Source organism: Mustela putorius, unplaced genomic scaffold (genome assembly GCF_011764305.1).
Source record: "Mustela putorius furo isolate JIRA1106 unplaced genomic scaffold, ASM1176430v1.1 tig00537227_pilon_pilon_pilon, whole genome shotgun sequence".
Classification (NCBI taxonomy): Eukaryota; Metazoa; Chordata; class Mammalia; order Carnivora; family Mustelidae; genus Mustela; species Mustela putorius.
The window spans coordinates 4,756,393-4,783,457 of record NW_025422368.1 but is presented as its reverse complement, the minus strand read 5'-3'; the positions used below and the strand labels follow the sequence as shown (position 1 = coordinate 4,783,457).

The following is a 27,065-nucleotide window of genomic DNA, read 5'->3' as shown; positions in this document are numbered from 1 at the left end:
CCCCACATTGGATATAGAGATTACTTTTTAAAAAATCATTCATAAATAATTTCACTTATCACTAATACTGTGTGCTTTTTTATAGTAGCATTTTAAATTTTCTTGTTGTTTCTTAGAACTGTGGGCTTCTCACTATAGAGTTGAAGGTTGAAAAAAATTTTTTTTAATTTGGTCTTTTTAAATGAAGGTCACTATTTAGAAAATGAATACTATTCTTGTTAGTTAATGAAATACCTTACAATGGAGTCTTCTGTTTTGTAGGGGAAAGAGACCTTTCCTACCTCTGTAAGGGGTATTTATTCAGTGTCTCTTTTCAGGTAGCCAATAGATAAGGCGTAACGAGCCTGCAGTACACATCATACAGTAGTCTGTGCTAAACTAAAACGGTTCCTTGACACAACAGTTCAGATGTCTAGTAGATGAGTAAACTTCTAACCTGAGACTGAAAAGGTTGTAGCAATTTGTTTTTGTAAAGCTGTCCTCATTACCAATTAATAGAGTTTTATTTTTCACAGAAAAATTTTGAAAGATCTATCTTCTGAAGATACACGGGGCAGAAAAGGAGACGGAGAAAACCCTGGAGTTTCTGCTGTCACTTCTATGTCTGTTCCAACTCCCATCTATCAAACTAGCAGTGGACAGTACAGTACGTATAGGAATGAATTTTTACATGATGGGCACACAAAAACTAACTTCGATAAAGAAGTGGTATATAGAAAGACAGTCATGCTTTAATAGTGAGGATAACTTAAGAATAGCATTTTGAGCCAAAAATAATGCGAAGTACTTTTTCTGCATGATCACATTTGCTTCTTACAATAATTCGTCAGATAGGCAGTTACTCAATTATGAGGAAACTGATAGAGCCTTAGAGAGGTTAGATAATGTCCCTACAGTCACATAGCTTATAAGTGATACGCTTACTTTGGATTTTTGACAAATTCATGGAGTTGTCTAACCACTACCACAGTCAAGATATAATTTTGTCACGCCCACCGAATTCTTTGTTCTGTTCATTTGTGGATGATGTCTCCTTTCATTCCTAACTCCTGTTCTTCAAGTCTAGTTGACTCTTGCCTCAAAATCTGTGTCCCATCTGACCCCCTCTCACCTCTCCAGTCACTGCCACCCCCTTTGCTTTATACCCTGGTCTCAGTACTGTGGTGGTCATTTGCTTCCATTCTTGCTCTCACTGTTTCCCATACTGCAGCCAAAGCCATTTATTTAAAATGTCACTTAGATCACAACACTTTTGCTCCAGATCCTCCAGTGGCACTCCATCACACCTCGGATAAGTTCTGTAGGGGGAGGTTATATCCAGGACCTGGCCTTACTTACCCAGCTCCGCTCTCATCTGCCATTGGATGGCATCTGGCGCCACAGACTTTCTTGCTGTTTCTCCAGCACATGCAGCTTGTTTCTGCCTCAGGCTGTTCAGGCTCGTCCTCCCCGCCGCCTGGCACATTTTTCTCTCAGAGCCTCACAGGACTTGCATCCTCACCCCTGCTCCACTTAAGTGTCACTTCCTCAGAGACCACTCTTTTTAACACACACTTTTTGGTTAGCTTTCTTAGCATTTTTAAAATAATAATAAAAAAGTGTATATTAGTTTTTTAATCCTAGATTATATAGAATTATTAGCTCATTTATGATCTGTTCTTAAGGATAAATTCTTGAGGGGCAAGAATTTTGTCTTGTTCACAACTGTGAACACCAGGCATAGAACGCCTGGGGCACAGTAGGCTTTCAGTGATGTTTGTTATGAATAAATACTTAAAGATTATATTAAAAGAAGACCGCAGTAAGGACACATAAGAAACTGAGAACAGTGGTTGCAAGGAAGGATACCTGGGAGCAAGATCAGAGGCGGTTGAGAAGTTTACTTTCAAACAGAAGTTCACTTTTAAATAAAACTTTTTTTTTTTTTAACTGTATACATGCATTATGGTTTTCAAAAAAATTTTTCTTAAAGCAGCATATTAGCAAAATTATATGTTAATATGACTTATTCTAAAACAATTAAAATTAGAAATTATGAAAACTATATAGAAACTTAGGCTAATATTGTATATATGATTGAAATAAGTACAATACCAACTAGTATTTAAGACAGCATGATCCAATAGAACTTCCTTGATGATGAACGTGTTCTGTATCTGCACTGGCCAGTACAGTAGCCGCTAAGCTAGTGTAACTACTGAGCACTTGAAATGTGGCTGGTGAGACTGAGGAACTGAATTTTTTTATCTTGTTTTTTTTAGTTAATTTAAGTCATTGATGGCTACTGTATCAGTGCAGATTTAGAGTAAACTCAACCAGGTAAATACATAGGTTAAACAAAAACAGGAAGGGGACGCCTTGGGGGGGCTCAGTCAGTTAAGCATCTGCCTTCCACTCAGGTCATGGTCTTGGGGTCCTGGGATCGGGCCATGTTGGGCTTTGTGCTTGTGGGGAGTCTGCTTCTCGCTGTCCCTTTGCCCCTCCCCCCACTCATGCGTGCTGTCTCTGAAATAAATCTTTTTAAAAAATAGGAAGATATGTTACAAAAAATGTTACAGTTCTGTATCATTGCATATACTTAACATCACAAGATGTAGGTCTATACGTGTATGTGTATGGATACACATATTTTGGTATGTATTAATATATCAGTCTATGTGAACCTAGGAAAAGATTAGGAAGGATGTATACCAAAAATAATGGTTACCTCTGGAAGAGGGTATGGGGTGGCCAGTGGAATAAATAGAGAATGGGGGTTTTATTTTTTATTTATAATGTGTGTTACAGAAGTGGAGATTGCAAATAATTGCTAATATAAATTTAAACCTCTGTATCTAAACACTGCCATTACTTCTAGTCATATAAATTGGTTGTGGGCCTGTGGGTGAGGGATACTTAAAAACTCCTGAAAGAAATTAGTTTCACCTAAAATGCACAAATACAGACAAGTGTGCTTTGGCTTTCTGATAGCCAAAGTGTAAAAGAAAAAATCCAATAATAGTCTGATAAGGGGGTACAGAGATGAGGCATTAAATTCTAAAAGGGATTTTTTTTTTTAAAGATTTATTTGTTTGTCAGAAAGCGAGCAAAGCAGGGGAGCAGCAGGCCGGGGAGAAGCAAGCTCCCCGCTGAGCAGAGAGCTCTATGCAGGACTCTGTCCCAAGACCCTGGGATTATGACCTGAGCTGAAAGCAGACACTTAACCAGCTGAGCCACCCAGGCGTCCTCTAAAGGGGATTTATTGTGTGGAATTGTATAATGCTGAAATGTTTTCTATTCGGTCAAACCTTTTGGTATTTCATTTAAGGTTTGAGAGGAAAGCATTAACATAAGTAAAATTTATTGAAAAATGCCTGGGGGGCACATAGAAATGTGGTCTGTATATGGGCTTTCTCATGACCACCTTCCTGGTTCACTAGGAAATGACTTGAATAGATTACATTTTTAAAATATCACTTGTGTAAATAACAGTACTTTTTAAACAGTGGTTACACAGGACAGCAGAGCTCAGAAACAGTATGAAGATTTTTGTTTTCATTGTGTAACTTTAATGCTATTTAAAATTTTTCCATAGGCACAGTTTAATCTATTCAAAAATATTTTTGAGCTTATTTGAATAAAAATCACAAGCTATGTTAATGTTTCTTTCTACTTATTTTTCCTTTGAAAGTTAGCCATTGGTACCCTCTCCTAATGCACCACAACTGCTGTGACCACAGTGGGAATTAGTGTGCAGTGCTTCATGGAGACCAAGATGTGTTTTGACTAATCAGTTATATTGTATAGTTTGAGACTAAATTTAAGATTAGTGCGTCTGAACTATAACATTTTATGGAGAAATGCCATTTTATTTCCTTTACATATAGTTCACTCAGAGTAGTCAACAGGTAGCAAGTGGAACTGCATGCAAACCTGTTTTAATAAGTAGTGGTATTTGGGTGTTTTTTCACCAATCCTTTGCAATTAGTGTGTTGTCTAGCCTTACAATAGCTATGTTCTCTCTTTGGTTAAAGTTGCCATTGCCCCAAATGGAGCCTTACAGCTGGCCAGTCCAGGCACAGATGGAGTACAGGGACTTCAGACATTAACCATGACAAATTCAGGCAGTACTCAGCAAGGTACAACAATTCTCCAGTATGCACAGACCTCTGATGGACAGCAGATACTTGTGCCCAGCAACCAGGTAGTTGTACAAAGTAAGTATGCTTAAGTGTCTGTGGAGAACTTCCCGACATCCTTTCAAAGACACCTAGGCATTCATTCATTCTTCTGACCGCACAGCTGCAACGGGAGATATGCAGACATACCAGATCCGAACCACGCCTTCAGCCACTTCACTGCCGCAGACTGTGGTGATGACGTCTCCTGTGACTCTTACGTCTCAGACAACCAAGACGGATGACCCCCAGCTGAAAAGAGAAATAAGATTGATGAAAAACAGGTAGGTGGTAAAATTGTACTGCCAGAATAGGTAATGTTTCTGTAAATCTCAAAACATAACCATGGGTTAAATGCAAGTGTGTATTAAAAATGAGAGAGGTGTGGGGTGCCTGACTGGCTCAGTCGGTGGATCACCTGACTCTTAATCTTGGGGTTGTGAGTTTGAGCCCCACGTTGGACATAGAGCTTACTTAAAAAAGAGAGATTTGTATCAGCTTTTTTTTTTTTTAACTGAGTTTTATGTCTAGTTTATCTCCAGTTTATTATGTCTAGTTTATTTCCAGTGGATTGGTATGTCCCATTGCTGTCTCTTTATTTAATATATTGTTTTTTTAAATAGTACTATTAAGCAAACTTTTCAGCATTTTTTTTTTTAAGATTTTATTTATTTATCAGAGAGAGAAGGGGAGAGAGCGAGCACAGGCAGACAGAATGGCAGGCAGAGGCAGAGGGTGAAGCAGGCTCCCCGCCGAGCAAGGAGCCCGATGTGGGACTCGATCCCAGGACGCTGGGATCATGACCTGAGCCGAAGGCAGCTGCTTAACCAACTGAGCCACCCAGGCGTCCCTAAGCAAACTTTTCAAACAATAACTTTGTTCTTGTTGGGCTGACAGAACTTAAATGAAAGTAATAATTCACTGCTTGCCATTGACAGCAAGAAGAGGGAAGAATTCCTACAAAAACTGATGAACACAGAAATGCTCCTAAAAAATGAAATTCACCCATGAATATATAGAAGTGATTTAACCTCCAGAAATATTTACTTTCTTTTTAAACATATCTTATTTTTAAGGTTTTTTATTTATTTGAGAGAGAGATAGCAAGAGAGCATGAGCAGGGAGGAGAGGGAGAAGCAGGCTCCCTGCTGAGCAGGGAGATAGACACGGGGTGCACACTGGGGTGCATGCGGGATGTGGGGCTCGATCCCAGGATTCTGGGATCGTTACCTGAGCTGAAGGCAGATTCTTAATGACTGAGCCCTGCAGGCACCGCTCATTTTAAATGTATTTTAAACATAGCTTTATGAGCTATATGTACATCACCCGTGAAAAACCACCAGTCTTTGAGAAAAGGGGATAATGGGTAGCCTTCTGCAGTGAGTACAAGGTGGGGGGGAGAAAAAGAATACCAGTAAACTAACTATATTAGGAACCAAAAAGGGTAAATACCCAGGAATAAAACAGTTTTTTAAAAATTACAGTAAGGGGGCGCCTGGGTGGCTCAGTGGGTTAAAGCCTCTGCCTTTGGCTCAGGTCATGATCCCAGGGTCCTGGGATTGAGCCCCACATTGGGCTCTCTGCTCTGCAGGGAGCCTGCTTCCTCCTCTCTCTCTGACTGCCTCTCTGCCTACTTGTGATCTCTGTCAAATAAATAAATCTTAAAAAAAGAAAAGAAAAGAAAAATTACAGTAGGATTCTGTTTTCAGCTCCTCACCAGTTAAGACAGCTAGAATAAAAGGATGATTTTCTAAAGCAATAAAAATGATCATAAAAGGACTGGAGAGACGCATTTAATTACTTCAGGATAAAAGTTTCTTTACTAAAAACTAAGGCATCATCATAAATGAACTTGTTGACATAGCAGGGACTTTGTTTTTGGAGGTTCCAACAAATGCCCTAAGACAAGGAACTGAAGTAAGTTATGTAAATATTAGAAGAAATTGTGTTTTTTTTTGTTGATATGATTGTGTACCTAGGAAACCCAAAAGACTTTTAAAAAATTATTAGAATGAGAATTCTCTTTCTGACAATATGACCTAGGTTATGTAATATTTTTAAAAGCTTGGTGAAACATAAAAATCACCCTTTTAAATGATTGAATGAGCCTACAGGAAAGTAAAATATCTGTTGAGGTTAGGAGTGAACCAGAAGCACAGGACCATGAGGTTAATAAGTACTGAAGTAGCCTCTGTAAATTCTGTGATAAATTCAAATCTTTGTGATTGCTACAGCTTTGGTACTCAGAGGGGACCAGGGATAAAGCCTGTGGTCTGTGTAGGCTAGGACACTGGATCAGAGATTTTTCTTCATGAAGTCAGCACCCAAGAAGTGTTCTACCAAACACAGGGGTTCTAAAATTGACCCTTGAACAACATAGGGATTGGGGCACTGACCCCTCACAGTTGAAAATTCATATATAACTTTTGACTCCCCCAAAGCTTAGCCTCCTGTTGACCAGAATCCTTACTGAAATAGTCAACACGTATTTTATATGTTGTATGTATTATATGCTGTATTCTTAACATAAACTAGAGAAAAAGTGTTATTAAAACATAAGGAAAATACATTTTTGGTTCTATATTTATTGGGAAAATTTGCATATAAATAGCCTCACATAGTTGAAATCTGTGTTGTTCAAGAGTCAGCTGTCATATAAAGATGGGTCCATAGTGCCCCCAACGTTTTGGAAAAAGGCATTCTCAACACAGGCTTTAACAAATTCCCGCACATTGAGTTCCAGCAAATACAAGTTGAAAAACCACAGACTACCCAAGGAATTAATTAGGCCTCCATCATTATATGTGCCAACACCTTTATGTAATTTTCACAGAAATTTTTGAGGTGTATGTATTACTTCAGTGTTTTTTGAGATGGGGAAGCGGAGGCTTAGGTTACTTTATTTGCCCAAGGTTAGACTACTTAATAAGTGGTAGAGGTAGGATTTCATGAACACATGCTCCAAGTTTCAGAGTCCAAAGACTTAGATACCACACACTACCTACCTTTCAGGAGCTAGAGTCAGCAGAAAGAGAGACAGAAGAATGAGTTATATAAAGTATTCAGTTATCTATTATATTTGAAGCGGAAAAAAGGGATGTCATTGAAAATCATCAAAAATTGAGAGGCTATAAAAATGATAAAAATTGGGAAAGATAAAACTTATTAGCAAATACATATTTATCTGCTTAGAATATCGAGGACAGTCATCCACAAGAAGAAGAAGAAGAAATGATTCTCTTCAGCATTGTCTTGGAAATCTTTGACAGTTTAGTAAAACCGTAAAAGGATTGGTGGGGGGAGCTACAAAGATTTAAATGAAAGAAATGAAACCTCTTTTTTATATAATTGCCTATTTTTTTTTTAAAGATTTTTTTTTTTTTAATCTGACAGAGATCACAAGTAGGCAGAGAGGCAAGCAGAGAGAGAGGAGGAAGCAGGCTCCCTGCAGAGCAGAGAGCCCAATGTGGGGCTCAATCCCAGGACCCTGGGATCATGACCTGAGCCGAAGGCAGAGGCTTAACCCACTGAGCCACCCAGGTGCCCCTAATTGCCTATTTTTTAAAATGGACTTAGAAAAAATTTATTAGAAGTAATAAATTTGTAAGATTGCTAGATGTAAAGCCCATTTTCAAAAACCATATTTCTTTACATCAGCAGTGGCTTGATAAATAATTAAAAAGATATAATTTATGTTATCAACAAATAAAATTCCCGAGAATAAATCTAACAGAAGATGTCCAGGATGTTTATGAAAAACACTGTATCGTGTTTCTGAAATCCATTAAGGAAGATTTAAATAAATGTAGAAGTAAAGACTGTGTCCATAGATGTGGAAACTCAGTATTATGAAGATGACTGTTTTTCCCCCAGTTGATCCATAGATGCAATGCAGTTGCACTCAAAACCCAGACAAGTTGTTTGAAGAACTTCACAAGAGATACTAAAATTTGTAGAAGAGTAGAGGGCCAAGAACAGCCAAAATATTTCCAGGCAAGAATAAGGTGAGGAGATACCAAGTTTTATTTAAAGCTGTAGTAATTGAAACAATGTGATACTGGCATTGAGAAAAACAAAATGACCAAAGAAATAGCTCAAAAATAGGTACATGGACACATGAAGCCCTGATATGACAGGACAGATTATCAGGGGAAGGAGGGACTCCTCAGTAAGTGGTACTAGGATAATTATTGATACATGAAAAAATACTGGATTTCTTTCTCACACCATACACAAAAATCACTGCAAATGGATTAACAACGCAAATATGAAAGGTGACATTTTGAAAATTTTCAGTGAGAATATATAATTTTAATGGTTTCAGGAATAGGGAAAGATGCCTAAAACACCTCAGACCCCCTCCCATACCCAAACATCATTAACATAAAAGATTAGCGAATATTCATTGATAATATCTGTTCATTAGAAGATGGGGTGAAAATATAAGCTTCAACCTTATAGAGGATACATGTAGCAGATCTAACCCCCCAAAAGATTTTCTTTGAAAAAATAAAAATATCTTCTAAATTAGTAAGTACAACCCAGTAGAAGATGAATAGGCCTTTCTCAGAAAACACAGTGGTTAATCATATGAAAGATTGCTTGCCCTTATCAGCAAAGAAGCGCAAATTAGTACTATGTACTTAAATATCATTTATCCCCACCCAACTGACAAAAATCTTAAAGTCTAACCAGAAATTGGCAAGGTATTGAAACAGTGGAACTCGGAGACTGCAAATGGAGTGAGAATTAGTATGGCCACTTTGAAATTAATTGGCTTTACCTTGTATGGTTGACCTGGATATGCTCTGCGATTTAGCTGTTTTACTCTGCACATGTGACTGTGAGAAACTGTTGTGGGAAGTGTGCATAAGAATGTTCACACAGGGGACGCCTGGGTGGCTTGGTTGGTTAAGCAGCTGCCTTCGGCTCAGGTCATGATCCCAGTGTCCTGGGATCGAGTCCCACATTGGGCTCCTTGCTCGGCAGGGAGCCTGTTTCTCCCTCTGCCTCTGCCTGCCTCTCTGTCTGCCTGTGCTCGCTCACTCGCTCTCCCTCTATCCCTGACAAATAAATAAATAAAATCTTTAAAAAAAAAAAAAAGTTCACACAGCAAAAATCAGGAAACCACCAGAATACTCATCAGTAACAGAAGGGCTGCCTAAACTGTGGTTATGTTTATACAGTGGGATAGTGTTCATTTGTATTGACTGAGTGAACAATCACTTTAACATGAATAAATATTAGAAAGATAAAATTGAGGGAAAACAAGTTGTAGTTTTAGAAAATAAGCAGTTTTCTAAATTAAGTTTCTTAAAATAAGTTTAGAAAATAAGCACAGCGGGTTCTTCAACAGTATAGATCATATTTTCTCTTGGTTAAGTTTGGTGTTGGGTTTACATAATCATTTTGTCATTATGCTCTATAACTTACAACACATACAGTCTTTTGTATGTATACCAATCCATAATAAATTGTAAAACCACAGGGATTATAAGGAAATTACTAAGTTTTTTTGTGAATTAACATCTTAAAATATAATAGGAAGTAATATTCACATTAGTGACAAATCATAAATTACTTAGTAAATTCAATAGGAAAGGCATAGGATCCACATTTTTAAAATGTATTTAGAGCTAAAACCGTTGGAACATAGAGAAAATATCAGTGTTCTTCGATGAGGACTATTAATATAAAATATCAGTTCTTCCAAAATTCACATATAATTTTATTGTGATTCAAATTAGAATCTGTAGATCTCCATGGAATTGGACAAAATAAGATGAAAGTTTACATGAAGAAAAAAGTATGCAAGAAAGGTCAAGAACGGGGGCGCCTGGGTGGCTCAGTCAGTTAAGCATCTGCCTTCAGCTCAGGTCATGATCCCAGGGTCCTAGGATCAAGCCCCACATTGGGCTTTCTGCTCAGTGAGGAGCCTGCTTCTCCTTCTGCCTGCCACTCCTGTACTCTGTGTCAAATAAATAAAATCTTTGGGGAAAAAAAAAAAAGAATGGTCAAGAACATTGGAGCGCCTGGGTGGCTCAGTGGGTTAAAGCCTCTGCCTTCGGCTCAGGTCATGGTCCCAGGGTCCTGGGATCGAGCCCCACATCGGGCTCTCTGCTCGGCGGAGAGCCTGCTTTCCCCTCTCTCTCTGCCCACGCCTTTGCCTACTTGTGATCTCTGTCTGTGAAATAAAATCTTTAAAAAGAAAAAAAGAAAAGAAAGAGGTTACTTGTCCTGTTAGGCATTGAAACATACTTTGTAAAGCCACCATAATCAAAACTTGGTATAAGTGGGGCACCTGGGTGGAAAAAAAACAAAACAAAACCAAAAACCCCCCACAAACCACAAATTTACATAAACAAAGGGACAGACAGTAATATTAGCAAACAGGGTAGAGCCCAGAAATAGCTTTTTGTGTTAGTTAAGTACAACACTTCTTAAGGATAGTTTAATAAATGTTAGCTGACAAAGCTCCACATCTGAAAGAAAAGTAAACTGGACTCCTATCTTATATCACATACAAAAGTCATTCCAGATGGATTAAAGATTTCATTGTGAAAAAATTAAGCTATAGAATCTTCAAAATTAAGAGAAGAAGATACAATGTATGGAATTTTAATCTAAGCCAAGAAAAAGACTAAAAAAGAAACATTTATGGTTTAAGATTTAAAAATGTGAGAAATCAAGGGGCAGATTAGAAGAACAGATAACAGGGGGGTGCCTGGGCAGTTGGTTAAGCGTCTGATTCTTGGTTTCAGCCTGGGACTTGATCACAAGGTGCGAGATCAAGCCTGAGGTTGAGCTCTGCACTCAGTTCTGAGTCTGCTTAAGACCCTCTCTCCCTCTGCCCCCTCCCCACATGTGCAGGCACATGGGCAGGCATGGTCTCACTCTCTCAAACAAATAAATCCCATTTATTTATTTATCTATCTATCTATTTATTATTATTATTTTAAAGATTTTATTTACATGACAAAGATCACAAGTCAGCAGAGAGAGCAGGCTCCCCACTAAGCAAGAGAACCCGATGCGGGGCTCGATCCCAGGACCCCGGGAGGACCCAAGCCGAAGGCGGAGGCTCTAACCCACTGAGCCACCCAGGCGCCCCATAAATCCTTTCTAAAAAAGATAAAGGATTAATATGTATAATGCACAGAGAGAGTGTTACGTTGTTTGTAATTTCTCATCGTAAAACAAAGTATGAATGGAAAAAGGGGTATGAATACACAGGTTACATACGTAATCCAAAAAATGTTCAGTCTCACTAGTACTAATTAGGGAAATGAAAATGAATTAACAATGAAATACTGACACGGCAGAGATCTCTACCAACATAGAAGTATCATTAAAACTGTATGTGTAAAAAAGCAAGTTTCAAATAATACCTGCATTATATAGTATAGAAAAATAATCAAAATACTTTTTTAATACTATATGTATGTAATATTCTAGGGGGGCCTGGTGGCTCAGTCAGTTAAGCGTCTGCCTTCAGCTCAGGTCATGATTCCAGAGTCCTGGGATGGAGCCCCGTGTCAGGCTCCCTGCTGAGCAGGGAGTCTGCTTCTTCCCCATTCCCCTGCACGTGCTCTCTGTCTCAAATAAATAAAATATTTTTTAAAAAAATATTCTAAGAGGACATGTACAAAGCTGAGTGTAAAGCACTGTTTGTAATTAAAACCCAAATAAAGGGGCGCCTGGGTGGCTCAGTGGGTTAAGCCGCTGCCTTCTGCTCGGGTCATGATCTCAGGGTCCTGGGATCGAGTCCCACGTCCGGCTCTCTGCTCAGTGGGGAGCCTGCTTCCCTCTCACTCTCTCTCTGCCTGCCTCTCCATCTACTTGTGATTTCTCTCTGTCAAATAAATAAATAAAATCTTTAAAAAAAAAAACAAACCCAAATAAAAATTAAAGAAACTGTGTAAAAGCTAACTGGAGGACCCATAAATTTTGCTCCTTGGTATTTATCCAGGAAAAATGGGACATCTATTCACAAAGAGACAGACATAAGCATAGCAGCTTAAAACTAGAAATAGCCCAAATAATCGATAAACTGTGGTGATGGTCGCACAGTGGAATACACCAGCAACAGTAAGGTAAAAACCACTGTGCAGCAACATCGATGAGCCTCAAAAATATGAGTGAAGGACACCAGGGACACCTGGGTGGCTCAGCTGGTTAAGCGTCTGCCTTCCCCTCAGGTCATGATTCCAGGGTCCTGGGAATTGAGCCCTGCGTCGGGCTCCCTGCTCAGTGGGAAGCCTGCTTCTCTGCCTGCAGCTCCCCTCCTTGTGAGTGCTCGCTCTGACAAATAAATAAAATATTTAAAAAAAAAAAAAAAGGACCAGACAACAAGACTATATTCTGTAGGAGGCTGTAGAATAGGAAAAGCTTCATCTGGGGTGATAAAAATCAAAACAGTAGTTGTTTGGGGAGAGGACTGACCAGGAATGGGCCTGTGGGAGCTTTCTGGGACAACATAGATGTTCTGTCTTGATAAGTGTGTGGGTTATACAGGTACATGCCTTGGCCAAACGGAATGAATTCTGCACCTAAGATCAGTGTATTTCGGTGTCTGTAGATGACCAGGGAGGACTACCGAGGTGCATTTACCAGTTAAAGAATGTGAACTTCTTTTCTAACACTGGTTTTTAATGCTTATATTTAGAGAAGCTGCTCGAGAATGTCGCAGAAAGAAGAAAGAATATGTGAAATGCCTGGAAAATCGAGTCGCGGTCTTGGAAAATCAAAACAAAACTCTAATAGAAGAGTTAAAAACTTTGAAGGATCTTTATTCCCATAAAAGTGTTTGATTAAGAAAGAAAATATTTTTGCAGACTTGCCTAAAAATTAGATGGATTTCTTTTCTTTTTAGTGGAGTTTATAAATTAAAAGGTCAAAAATGAAGCTTTTTATTTAGGCTTTTGCAACTCAAAGATAAATATCTTATGCAAGAGATGTGGTGACAGAAGATAAAATGGAAAATGACCTCAAGAAAGTTACTGGCACAACTGGAAACTCTAAAAATTAAACCTACTCAACAAGCAGGAAATGAACTTCACCAGTTTGAATCTTCTAAATACCAAGAATCCAGAAATGGCAGATAAGATGAAATCTGGTAAACTGGTTTTTTAAAATAAATCAGTTTACCCTGTAGGTTTGCCTTTCTTATTGTTTCTTAAATTTCTTTTCAATTGTGTGTGTGTGTGTGTGTGTCTGTTTTATTTCTGCCAATAAATTCTAAATTACAAATAGAAAAGCTAATACATAACTAAATATATAAATTATGTTTTCTGATTATGTATACTTGTTCTATTGTCCAATCTTTTAAATGGGTTTTTTAAAGTTTGTTTTTTGGACTTGAGAGGGGTTTTGAGAGTTGCTTGGGTGAACTATTTTTGAGGCTTTGTCCTAAAAGGCATCTAAGGTACATGAATGGAGTGTGGTGATTTTGTAACTTTTTTTTTTTTATCAGATTGGAAAGTGAACTTCTGTTTAAAAGTTTGATACTTTTAAATAGCTTGTTTTTTTTGGTTACTCTGGGAATGGAGATTTTCTACAAATATATAATAAATTGTTTTTTGATTCTGTATTCAGTATGCAGTTGAATATACATTACTTATTCTGTTGTGCTTTAATAGAATGGAATGTTTACAGGCCCTTAAGATGATATTAGAGTATTTTTAAAAAACCTTCTGAAGATGCATACCAAAGTTTTCCAAGAGGATTTTATAACCAATTTAATGTAAGGTTTATCAGATTCTAAAATAGTATAATTATTAAGGCAATTTTATGTTAGAGTCTATTTTGTAATGTAGTGAATGGTACATTTCTAAGAAAAGTGACTGCCAATATATTTTTATAGCTAATCTTTATAAATTCTAAAGTTGAGTTTTTAATGATTATTTTAAATGTTTATATAGTTTGTTTAGTAAAAAAAAATATTTTGCATCTCAAAGTATCATTTTTATATAATGAAAAGTTTCCAGATTGGCTAATATTTGAATTGCAAGTTTTGTATGCAGTTTTATCCAAAGCTCAAGAATGTCCATCAGTACACCAGTGTTTAACCTCTGTATTCCAGTTTGTATACACTTTGAAATTGTAATGCAAAACTATTGTGCGCTTCTTACACAATATGTATCATATTGTTGTCTGTGAAATTAAAGGATATTTGATAAAATTAAGTTTGCTGAATGTAAAATACATTGCTTGATATGTGAACAACAAGCTTCCTGATAGCCATTCTTTTAATGACACTAACTATAGTACCTTTCTAGTTTTAAAATGAGAATAAATTTAAAATTCTGGTCCATACAACTTGTTTTAAGAGAGGATATCTTTATATATTTGATTCAGTCAGAACCAGTTCTAACAGTGACTAAATTTTTTGTTCTGCAAGTGTTTATTAGGACATGGTTAACGAGCCTATTATGTAGAAACCTTAATTGACAAATTTGTGCAATTTTTTTTTTTTTTTTTTTAAGATTTATTTGTCAGAGAGAGAGAGAGGGCGAGCACAGGCAGAGTGGCAGGCAGAAGCAGAAGGAGAAGCAGGCTCCCCGCCGAGCAAGTAGCCTGATGGTGGGACTCCATCCCAGGATGCTGGGATCATGACCCGAGCCAAAGGCAGCCGCTCAACCAACTGAGCCACCCAGGCACCCCCAAATTTGTGCAATCTTAAATGAAAAATTTTATTAACAGTATTTTAAGAAATTGGGACTCTGTTGATTTGGCAGCAGTTTGTAAAAAAAAGTTTGATCACCCGTGGGATTACTTATATCACTTACTATTTGGTATAAAGCCAAGAGGAGGTCCAGGCTCAATGTGTTATATCAAGAGAATTTTAAAAGATAATATAGGGTAGATGTAATGCTTGGCTGTCCCAGGGATTATTTAGTTCTTAATGCCTTAACAGCTGGACATCATAAATATTTATAAACTTAACACTGTCTGCAGACTTCGGGTGTAGGGCCTTGCTCTCACTAAATCAAGTTACCTAGGCTAGCAGTGTGTAATGGGCATGAGCAAGCATACCAATGATTCCATAAATACGTACCAAATTATCTCTCAAGATGTTTTTCTAACTTGAATCCAATGAGGGGTTTATGAAATTTTGAAAGTGATTACAGTCTAAACCTAAATTAGGCTCCAGAAGTTCAATAGACATATTATTTCCTTAGTTCAATTAACTGTTCTACATAAATTTATTATCAGTTTATTTATATGTTGATGGAAATAATTACTGCCCATGAACAAAGCTTGTATATATAAGTTGTTGCTTTTAATTTTATTGTGCAGAGCTTGAGTGGCATGTATTAGAGCTTTGGAAATCTTACTACAGTTAACCCTTGAACAATGCAGGGGTTAGGGGCATGGACTCCCATGCAGTCAGAAATCCACGCACAACTTTTAACTCCCCCAAAACTCCTACGAACCTGCTGTTGACCGGAAGCTTTACCCGTAACAGTCAATTAACACATATTTTGTATGTTCCATATATTATAAACTGTTCTCAAAAGAAAGCTAGAGAAAAGAAAATATTAAAATCACAAGGAAAATACATTTCTAGTACTGTATTGAAAAAAAAATCATGTTTAAATGGACCTGCACAATTCAAACCTGTGTTGCTCAAGGGTCAGCTGTATACTTGTTCATTCAGTTATTGAAGTTCTTGGTTAAATGTGTTTTTCTCCAATGAAAACACACGGACATAGGAATGACAGAAAAATAAGTATTTATGGCTTATAATTATATAGTTGTAATGGCAGTTCTAATTTCAGAAAAGATGCTGTAAAAATGATATAAAATCAATGTAATTGGACTAGGTATGATTTAAAGGAAAGTCACAGATTAGAGTAAAACAGAATAATGTCAAAGTATATGAAAATCTAATTAGTTATATTACTTTGTTATACAAAGTAGGTTTTTATTTTTAATAAATACTGCTTGTTTTTACTGTAAAACAAAGTAAAGGAATGCTTGTATTCAGGTTGTAGAGTTCAGAAGCCTGTGCTAGGAAGTTTGGCAAGAATCTTTCCAAGGACAGTTATTTGGAGGAGGTTTAGGCCTCCTTTTTTTTTTTTTTCTTTTTTTTTAAAGAGACACATTCTGTTAATTCTATCCCCTAGTGTAAGTTTCTTTATAGCAAACATTAGGCATTAGAGATCGAGTCTTTAGTATCCAGGGATCTGGGACTTAAAGCTAGTATCTAACTATTCAATCCTAGTAGTTTTGAGGTGCCTGGCTGGCTCAGTCAGTAGAGTATGCAGCTCTTGATCTCAGGGTTGTGAGTTCAAGCCCCATGTTGGGTTAGAGCTTGAAATTTATTTTTTGGTAGGGGCTTAACTTGAAAGATAAAGAAAAGGGCACTAATTCCATTTAAAAAGTAAAATAGTAGTCTCTCCTCCTTACTAGACCCTACGGGGGAGGCTCTCTTGTGCTTTCCCATATCCCCACAGTCCAGAGCAGTGTTTATCTGGGTCATAGGGCTGCACCGTAATGTTTAAAGGAAAAAAGGTCTGGGGTTTTAATTCCCGAAGGCATAGAGAAGTTTGATACTTCGCCCAAATCACACAGTAAATAACAAAACTAGGCTTCAGAGCTAGGTGTGATCAACTCCAAAAGTCTGTGGTCTTAACCTTCATTATGTACATTCTGATCTGTGTTGAAGTGTCTGAAAAGCTTTGTTCATTCTATTGACCCATTAGCAAAGATTTTTAAAGTTCTATTTAAATGTGTCCACTAGATGGCAGCCTTCATTTTAAAATTAGGAAAGTTTTACAAACTTTCACAAGTTTAACATATCAAATCCTTATATACCCATCATTCAGAATAACAAATGTTAACATTCTGTTATCTTTATTTCTGGCCACTTTCCGATCCCTAGTCCAATTTCTCTTCCTAAAGGAGACCACTACTTTGAGTTTAGTGTGGGTCCAGCCCTTTTTTTAAAATTTTTTCTTAAGTAATCTCTATACCCAGCATGGGGTTGGGACTTAAAACCCCAAGATAAGAGTCACATTGTCTACCCACTGAGCCAGCCAGATGCCCCCAAATTCGTGTTTTTATATTAACTACATGAATCCATAAATAACAGATTTGATAATTATCTTTTTCATAAGTCCATAAATGGCATCTTAATAATGTGCCATTCTCTAAATAAAAGGTCAAGAAGACCATACAAGACTTGGGATTTTATCTATGGCAACAGTACTTTGTTTTGGGGAAAATAAATGAACATCAAAGCTTTTCATTTTCTACCGACAATAATTAGATATTTAATATCACAGCTGGAAAAAAATGCTTCCTTCCCCTCTAAATGTTTCTTAATTCCTGAAGCATTCTGCAGATAACACTTAGGTTAAGTTTACAAAAAAACTAAACAAAAATGGACTTAGAGCAATGAATTTCAAAAAGGAAAATGAGAAGACCACATTACTTCTTGGCCCACTACTCATTATCTTCATAAGTAATCAAATGCAATTTCTATGAGTTAACAATACAGAAGGGTTAAAAGGAAAAACATAGAAAAATTTATACCAAATACTAGACAAAGGAAAGCACTGGTATAGCTATGTTTATATTGAGCAAAATAGACTTTTTAAAAATATTTGAGAGAGAGTGAACCAAGTGGGAGAGGCAGAAGGAGAGGGAGAGAGAATCTTATACTCCAGGCTGAGCGCCTGGAGCCCAACACAGGGCTCGATCTCCCAACCCTGAGATCATGACTTGAGCCAAAACCAAGAGTAGGAAGCTTAATCAACTGCACCACCCAGGCACCCCAACAAAATAGACTTTAAAGAAAACATTACTTGGGGACAAGACCATCACTCTAAAATAAGATTCAATTCATCTGGAAGATAAAACATCTAAACTTAAATGATCATAATAATACAGGGTCAGGATGTGAAGCAAAATGCAGAAATACAATGAGAAAGAAAAAGGAACAATCTTAGTAGGTTTATAACATCTCTCTCTCATGATCAATGCAAAAACCAGGAAAACAATCAGTAAAGACATTGATTTGAACAAGTAAAAAACTTGACCTAATATACTGAACTTCATCAGCTGTAAATCACCGTTGATTGTCAGGCATACTATTATTTTAAGTACAAGTAAGAAAGACCCTGAGATCAAGACCTGAGCTGAGATCAAGAGTTGGAGACTTAACCGACAGTCACAGGCACGCCCCTTAAGTACCAGGAAGAAGTGAAAACCACCGCTCATAAAAGTGTGACAGGCCATTGATGGCCAGATGCATACTGATATCAGAGATGTTTAAACATGAAAACATATATCTTAAAATCAGTGAAATTCAACGTAGAGTACAAACCAGAAGTCATTCTTTTCAAACACGTAAGAGTGTTTATAAAAATAACCAGATATTGAGCAGTAAGTCTCAACAAATTCTTCAAAGGACTGGTTTCATATTACCATGTTCCATTGATCTAGATGTGTCTATCCTCTCACCCAAAACCACAGTCTTGATTACTGTAGCTTTATAGTGAGTCTTGAAATCAAGTAGTACGAATTCTTATTAAGTCTTATATTTTGTTTTGGGGTTTTTTTTTTTCCCCATTAAAATTGTTTCAGCTGTTCTAGTTCCCTTGCCTTTCTATATAAATACTACAACTTGGGGTGCCTGGGTGGCTCAGTGGGTTAAAGCCTCTGCCTTCGGCTTGGGTCATGGTCCCACGGTCCTGGGATCAAGCCCTGAGTTGGGCTCTCTGCTTGGCGGGGAGCCTGCTTCCTCCTCTCTCTCTCCCTGCCTCTCTGCCTACTTGTGATCTCTGTCTGTCAAATAAATAAAACCTTTAAAATAAATAAATACTACAACCTGCCTCTGTGTGTGTGTGTGTGTGTGTGTGTGTGTGTGTGTGTGTGTGTGTGTATGCCTGCTGGATTTTTACTGGGTTGCATTAAACCTACTTATAGATCAACTGGGGAAACACTGACATCTTAACAATACTTAGGCTCCTAATCCATAAACACATCTCCTTTATTCAGATCTTTAAAAAAATTTATTTTTTAAGATTTTATTTATTTGTCAGGGATAGAGGAAGAGAGAGAGCGAGCGAGCACAGGCAGAGAGGCCTGGAGAGGCAGAGGGAGAAGCAGGCTCCCTGCAGAGCAAGGAGCCCGATGTGGGACTCGATCCCAGGACACTGGGATCATGACCTGAGCCGAAGGCAGCCGCTTAACCAACTGAGCCACCCAGGCGTCCCAGATCGTTTTATAAATATTTTTCCTCAGATTTTTTTCTCTTGTTCTTTTTCTTTCTGGCATAGGGACCATGCATATATTTTCTCAGATTTATACCTAATTATTACTTTTTTTCTTACAGCTATTTATAGCCCTGGGAGTGGGGCAGGGGAGTTTAATGTCCATAATGCCATCTGTGAATAGACAAAACTTTATCTTTAAAACCTGGGGGCGCCTGGGTGGCTCAGTGGGTTAAGCCGCTGCCTTCGGCTCCGGTCATGATCTCAGGGTCCTGGGATTGAGTCCCGCATTGGGCTCTCTGCTCAGCAAGGGGCCTGCTTCCCTCTCTCTCTGCCTGCCTCTCCATCTACTTGTGATCTCTGTCAAATAAATAAATAAATAAATAATCTTAAAAAAAAAAAAAAACCTGTATGCTTTTAATTTATCCTGCTTTATTTTACTTTCTAAGATTTGTAGCGCAATGTTAAATAAGATTGATAAGAATGGACTTACTTCATTCTTAATTTCTGTCAGTCTTAAGGGGCAAAACCACTCAGTTTTAACATTAAGTATGATATTAGCTGTAGGATTTTTGTTTTGTTCTGTCTATAGAAGCCACTTCTCAGGTTATGGGAGTTTCATTCTGTTCCTAGTGCATGATATATGTATGTATTTTTTTTTTTTATCAAGGACAGATGTTGAATATTTTCAAATGCTTTTCTATACCCACTGATATCATCATGTAGCTTTTATTAGTTTGTGTACATGATAGGTTTTATTAACTGATTTGCTAATATTGAACCAGTCTTGCATTCTCAGGAGAACTACCACTTGGTCATGATGTATAATCTTTTTTATTAATTCTGGACTTGATCCACTAATGTTTATTGAAGATTTTTGTGTTCTGTTCATGAGAGATATTGGTCTGCACTATTGTGTTCTTGTAATGTCTTTTGTGGGTATCTGGGTAGTGCTGTATTTATTTAGTGAGTTGCTATTAAAGAATTATAATTATTTTAAGTATGATAATGGTGTTGCAATTATGTTTTTTTTAAGATTATTTATTTATTTATTTGACAGAGAGAACAAGTAGACAGAGAGGCAGGCAGAGAGCGAGCACGAGAGAAGGAAGCAGGCTCCCCACTGAACAGATAGCCCTATCTGGGGCTCAATCCCAGGACCCTGAGATCATGACCTGAGCTGAAGGGAGAGGCTTAACCCCCGGGCCATCCAGGAGGCCCTGCAATTATGTTTTAAAATACCTTATTTTAAAACTACTTAACTTTTGTAATTCACTTCAAAATAATTTTGGTGGTGGAGGAAAATAGATAGGGATATAAATGTATCAAGATTGGCCATGAAATGATAATTGTCATGGAGTTTATTCTTCTATCTTTATGTTATTTTTCCATATCAAAAGTTTAGAAACTAATAATGGTGCTGGAAGTACTGGTTGTTCACATAGGAAAAATGGAAATTGGATTCCTACCAAATACCATACACAAAAAGCAATTCTGGGTGAATGGAAGATTTAAATATGAGAGACAAAACCTATTATAAAAACCTTTAGAAGGTAATGTAATGACTACCTTTAAGACCTCAACTTAGGGAAGGATTTCTTAAGTGGATCACAAGAAGTACACCCTAAACAAGTCACCAAAAAAACCCCGAAACACAGGGAAACATTATTAGATTCAGTTAGAAGTGAGCATAAGAGAAAAATAATAAAATTAGAACAGAAATCTATGAAATTGAAAACAGGAAATCAATGGAGAAAAAGCAACAAAACAGAAAACTAGTTCCCTGAAAAAAATCAATATAATTGATAAGCCTCTAAATAGGTTAAGAAAAAAAAGTAGACAAAAATTGATATTAAAATTGGAAGAAGGAACATCATTACTGATCCTACAGACACTAAAAGAATAAAGAGTTGTCTGAACAACTCTGCCAACAGATGGGACAACCAGATAAAATAAGACACAATCTAAACTCACATGAACAGAAATAGACAATCTGAATAGATCTATATTTATTAAAGAAATTGAAATCAATAATGAATAACCTTCCAAAGTAAAGAGCACTAGATCCAAATGGATTCACTGGTAAATTCTACCAAACACTTAAGGAATGATAGTTACACTAATTAAATTACACCAATTCTCCACAAACTCTTTCCGAAAATATAAACAGAAGAAATATTTCCTAACTCACATTACCCTAAAACCAAAACCAGACAAAGATATTATAAGAAAACTATGGACCAATGTTTTTCATGGACAAATGCAGACATTCTCAATATATTAGCAAATCAAATCCAACAGTGTATAAAAAGAATTGTACACCATGACTAAGTGCCATTTATCCCAGGTATGCAAGGCTGGTTCAACATTTTATCTTTGAGAGAGAAAGAGCGAGGGAGGGAAGATGGGGGAGGGGCAGAAGGAGGAGAGAGATTCTTTGTTTCTTTCTCTTTTTAATTTGTCAGAGAGAGAGAGTGAGTACAGGCAGAGAGAGAAGCAAGCTCCCTGCTGAGCAGGAAGCCCGATACAGGATACAGGACTCAATTGCAACACCCTGGGATCATGACCTGAGCCGGAGGCACACATTTAACCAACTGAGCCACCCAGGCACCCAAGGAAGAGAGAATCTTCAGCAGACTCCATGCTGGGGTTTGGGACCTGGGATTGGCTGGGGGTTTGGGGGGCAGGTGTCAGGGCTGACTAGGTCTGGAGTTGTACTCCACTTGGGGCACATCTGAGTTAGTCCTAGAAATCTTTTTAATACACATATTTTATTATGCAGACTTTAAATATTAACAACGATGTGCATATCCACATACCCACCACCTCATTCACTACTTTGGTTTTACTGAATGTTTAAACCGTGTCAAAGAATACAGTACAGTGTGTGCACAGTTTGTTTATTTTTGGTGGACAGCAAAGCGAGGTCTAGTGAGTGACAGCAAAGTGATAGTACAAAGCTCCCAAGGAGGGAAGAAACCCTAGGGGGTTGCCCCAGTGTATGTGCAGTTTAAAGAATGGCAATAGAATAATACTCTTAAAAAAAACATTGATGGGGCACCTGGGTGGCTCAGTGGGTTAAATCCTCTGCCTTCAGTTCAGGTCATGATCCCAGGGTCCTGGGATCGAGCCCCGCATCGGGCTCTCTGCTCAGTGGGGAGCCTGCTTTTTCCTCTCTCTCTCTGCCTGCCTCTCTGCCTACTTGTGATCTGTCTGTCACATAAATAAATGAAAATCTTTAAAAAAAAGAAAAGAAAAGGAAAAGGAAAAAACATTGATGTTACTCTTGAAATCCCCTGTATACCCCTCCCTGATTCTCTCCCTTTCTCTTTCCTTCAGAAGTAACCAGGATTCTAAATTTTGTTTTCATTATTCCACTTTCTTTTTTTTTTTTTTAAAGATTTTTTCTTTATTTATCTGACAGAGATCACAAGTAGGCAGAGAGGCAGGCAGAGAGAGAGGAGGAAGCAGGCTACCTGCAGAGCAGAGAGCCCGATGTGGGGCTCGATCCCAGGACCCTGGGATCATGACCTGAGCCGAAGGCAGTGGCTTAACCCACTGAGCCACCCAGGTGCCCCTCCACTGATTCTTTTTATAACCCTGAGAGTATAGTATGGTAGCCACTAGCCACAGGTGACAATTAAGTTTATTTATTTACATATATTTATTTGAGAGAGAGAGAGGGCGTGCAAGCAGGGGGAACAGCAGGCAGAGGGGGAAGCAGGCTCCCCACTGAGCAGGGAGCCTAATGCGGGGCCCAGTCCCAGAAACCTGGGGCCATGACCCAAGCCAAAGGCAGATGCTCAGCCGACTGAGCCACCGAGGTGCCCCGACAATTTAGTTTAAATATAAATAAAATAAATATTCAGTTCCTCAGTCATGTTAGCCGTATCTCAAGTGCTTCATAGCCACATATGTCTGGTGGTTACCATACTGGACAACAAAGTTATAGAATATTTGTATCATTTCAGAGTGTCCCATTGGATACCTCTGCTCTGTGCAATATATTGTCTAATTTTGCATGTTTCTGAACTTTATAGAAGTCGAATCATACGGTAAGCTTTCTCTTGTAGCTAGCTCTGTTTCATTCAGTATTAGGTTCTTGATGTTCATCCATGTGGTTATTTATAGCTGTAATTAATTTACTTTACCATGTACATACTGAGAATAGGACACAATGTATTTATCTATTTTGAAATCTATTGGTGATGGACATTTGAGTTATTTGCAGATTTTTGCTATTATATCTAATACTGTGGTACCTGTGAGCATGGGTTTCTCTGGAAGGTATACCAAGTTGAGGTTGCTGGGTCACAGAGAAATACCATAACCTTCTCTAAATAACATCAAACTATTTTCCAAAATGTTATAAAACCTACTCTCCAACTAGCAATGTATAAATGTTCCCATTGTTCAGATTATCACCAACTCTAACTTTTTACAAATCTTGTGGGTATGAATTGAGAATTCATGGTTTCAATCTGCACTTTTCCTGATTTTGAATGAGTTTGAGTATTGGAATATTTTTTCATATACTTATGGGACATTCATTGATTATTGCACAGTAAGTGTCTGTTCAGGTCTTTTATTTCTTTATCTTTGTCTTAACTGATTTCATTAACCAGTAGCCCCTGATCTTTCTACTGTCTCCATGGTTTGCCTTTTCCAGAATGTGATGTGATTGGACTCATACAGTAGGTACCCTTTTCAGATAGGCTTCTCTCACTTAGAAATATGCATTTAACGTTCCTTCATGTCTTTTCATGACTTGATAGCTCATTCCTTTTCAGTGCTGAATAATATTTCATCATCCGGATGCACCATGGTTTACCCATTCACCTTCTAAAGGACATCTTGTTTGCTTCCAGGCAATTTGGTAATTCATGATTTAGCAATTATCCACGCTTTTTAAAAAAATAGGCTCCACACCCAGTGCAGAGCCCAATGCAGGGCTCAGTCTCACAGCTCTGAGATCATGACCTGAGCTAAGATCAAGAGTTGGACGCTTAACCCACTGAGCCATCCAAGTGCCCACGTAATTTGGCAATTATGAATAAAGCTGCTGTAAACATCCATATGCAGGTTTTTGTGTGAACATAAGTTTTTAGGTCCTTTGGATATATACTAAGGAGTGCAATTGCTGGATCATATGGTAAGAGTTTGGTTAATTTTGTAAGAAACTGCCAAACTGTCTTCCACAGTGGCTGGATTGATTTGTATTCCCACCCACAGTGAATGGTGTGGCTCCCCATCCTTGTTAGCATTTGGTGTTATCAATATTCTGGATTTGGACCTGTCTTTTTCTTTTTCCTTTCCTTTTTTATTTATTTTTTTATTTTATTTTTTTAAGAGGGAGCAGGGGAAGGGGAACCAGAGGCAGAGGGAGAAGAGAATCTTAAGCAGGCTCCGTGCTCAGCACAGACCCTGATGCAGGGCTCGATCTCATGACTCTGAGATCCTGACCCAAGCTGAAATCAAGAGTCAGATGCTTAACCAACTGAGCCTTCCAGGCAACCCAGGACTTGGGCCATTCTAATAGGTGTCCAGTAGTATCTTGTTTTAACTTGCATTTCTCTGATGACATAGTATATGAAACATCTTTTCGTATGTTTATCTGCCATCTGTAGATCTGCTTCGATCAGATTAAAGTCCATTAAATTCTTTGGCTTTAAAAAAAATTTTTTTTATTATTAATTTTTTTACTATCAAGTTTTAAGCGTTCTTTGTATTTGGGTAACATTCCTTTATCAGATACATCTCTTGCAAATACAGCTGACCCCAAAACACTGTGGGGGTTAAGAGTGCTAATCCCCACACCCAGTAAAAAGTCTGTATATAAATTTTGACTCCCCCCAAATTTACTAACAGACTGCTATTGACCAGAAGCCTTACTGTTAACATAAACAATTGATTAATACATATTTTGTATGTTATATATTTTATATGCTATATTCTTACAGTAAAGTGAGCTATAGAAAAGAAAAATGTTATTAAGAAAATCATGAAGAGGGGCACCTGGGTGGTTCAGTGGGTTCAAGCCTCTGCCTTCGGCTCAGGTCATGATCTCAGGGTCCTGGGATGGAGCCCCACATCAGGCTCCCTGCTCAGTGGACAGCCTGCTTCTACCTCTCTGCCCCGGCCCCCCTCCCCACTCCTGCACTCTTCCTCCCTCATAAATAAAAATTTTTAAAAAATTGTGAAAAGAAGGCGATACACTTTAAGAAAAACAAACTTATAAAAGAGTAAGAAAACGAACATTATTAATTTTAAATATGCTTGTGTAAGGATCGGCCCTCCATCTCCACGCAAGGTTTGCACATGCTGAGCCCCACGACTGACGAGCTTATTACCTGTATTTACCTCTCGCTGCGTGCAAGTGGGTCATCCTAACGCTCTTCATCCTCGTGTCTTCGTGTGGCGCAGGCTCAGGAGCCCGGGGCGGCCTCGGGTGACGGCAGCGAACAGGCGGAGAGGGGGCAGGGCAGGCGAGAGGCAGGCGCGCCGTTGGTGACATTTGCCGGAAATACCTGGCAGTTTCTGCCTGGTTTGCTTTTGCATTTCTCTGAAAAGGTTTCCACGCGCTGCCGATCCTTCTCCCGCCGTCTGCTTTTAGTTTCGGGCCGGTCTCTTGGAAGGGTCCCCGGCGGAACCGGTAGCGCAAGCAGCGTGACTCAGGGGAGCCCTTCTGTCAGGTTCTCAGGCGTCCGGTTGCTTCCCCGCACGCGGCCGCTGCTCCGGCTTCTCACTGACGGCCGGGGCCGAAGCCGAAGCACTCGCCTCCGTCAAGTCCTCTGCTGTTAATTCCTCCGGCGTGGTGTCTGTTAGCCCCTGAACTACTCCAAAATTCGTCTCCTGATACCCTTCCCCACCTACCTTTCTTGCCAGATCCATATGCGCCATGATTTGATCGGCTCTGTCGTAAATCCAGGGTCCGACATCTGGACACAGTTCTCCCCAGCAGGAATCGGTTGTTTGGGGCTTCGTGGCTTTCATGACTTTGTCTGTGACAATGATGGCCTCTTCCAAGGCGGGATCCTTCTAGATCTTTCATCATGTTCTGTCAGGGTTCTCTTCCATAGTGCTGACCATCCTTTCCCTCGAGTACCACAGTAATGATACTTAAAGTTTCTTCTCCCCTGATCCACAGGCTGAAACAGAGACATTGTGTTTTAGGGGCAAGTAGACCACTTGGATGTCTTGGGCATTGAACTCATGGGGTTCTGGGTGGTCAGCGGCATTGTCTGTTATCAAAAGAGCTTTAAAAGGCAGTCTCTCACTGGCACAGTACTCCCTGACTTTAGGGACACAATCAAGAAAATCCAGTTCTTGTCCACGCCTTTTTGTTGTACAACCAAGATGGCAGCGGTGTGCTTTTCCCTTTAAGCCTGGGGTTTATTGCTTTATAGATAAGGGTGGTCCAGATCGCAGATCTGACTACATTTGCATGAGAATGTAAAGCTAGCCTCTTCTTCCTGCCTTGAATCCTGGTGCTTGCTTCTCTTCCTTACCGTTAAATACCCTTTGTGACATTTCCCCCCCAAGAATAGGGCACTTTAAGCTGCATAAAAAACCTGTTCAGGCAGCTATCCTTTCTCCTCAGTAATTTAAGATTTTATTTTATTTGACAGAGAGAGAGAGAGATCACAAGTAGGCTAAGAAGCAGGCAGAGAGGGTTGGGGGGGGGGTT

The 27,065-nt window shown here is 38.6% G+C and overlaps 1 protein-coding gene across 6 annotated transcripts in view; it reads left to right on the top strand.

Moving 5' to 3' along the window:
- ATF1 (activating transcription factor 1) overlaps window positions 1–14,384 on the top strand; it is a 90,065-nt gene extending 75,681 nt beyond the window's left edge. For 5 of the 6 annotated variants that reach the window (XM_045072886.1, XM_045072889.1, XM_045072890.1 and 2 more), the window contains 4 exons: window positions 516–646; window positions 4,014–4,196; window positions 4,282–4,441; window positions 12,823–14,384. In XM_045072886.1, coding sequence (XP_044928821.1) covers window positions 516–646; window positions 4,014–4,196; window positions 4,282–4,441; window positions 12,823–12,967 — 619 coding nt within the window. In that variant the 3' untranslated portion in view covers window positions 12,968–14,384. The remainder of the gene's footprint in view (window positions 1–515; window positions 647–4,013; window positions 4,197–4,281; window positions 4,442–12,822) is intronic. The other variant, XM_045072891.1, reaches the window with a different exon arrangement.
- The last annotated feature ends 12,681 nt before the right edge of the window (window positions 14,385–27,065 follow it).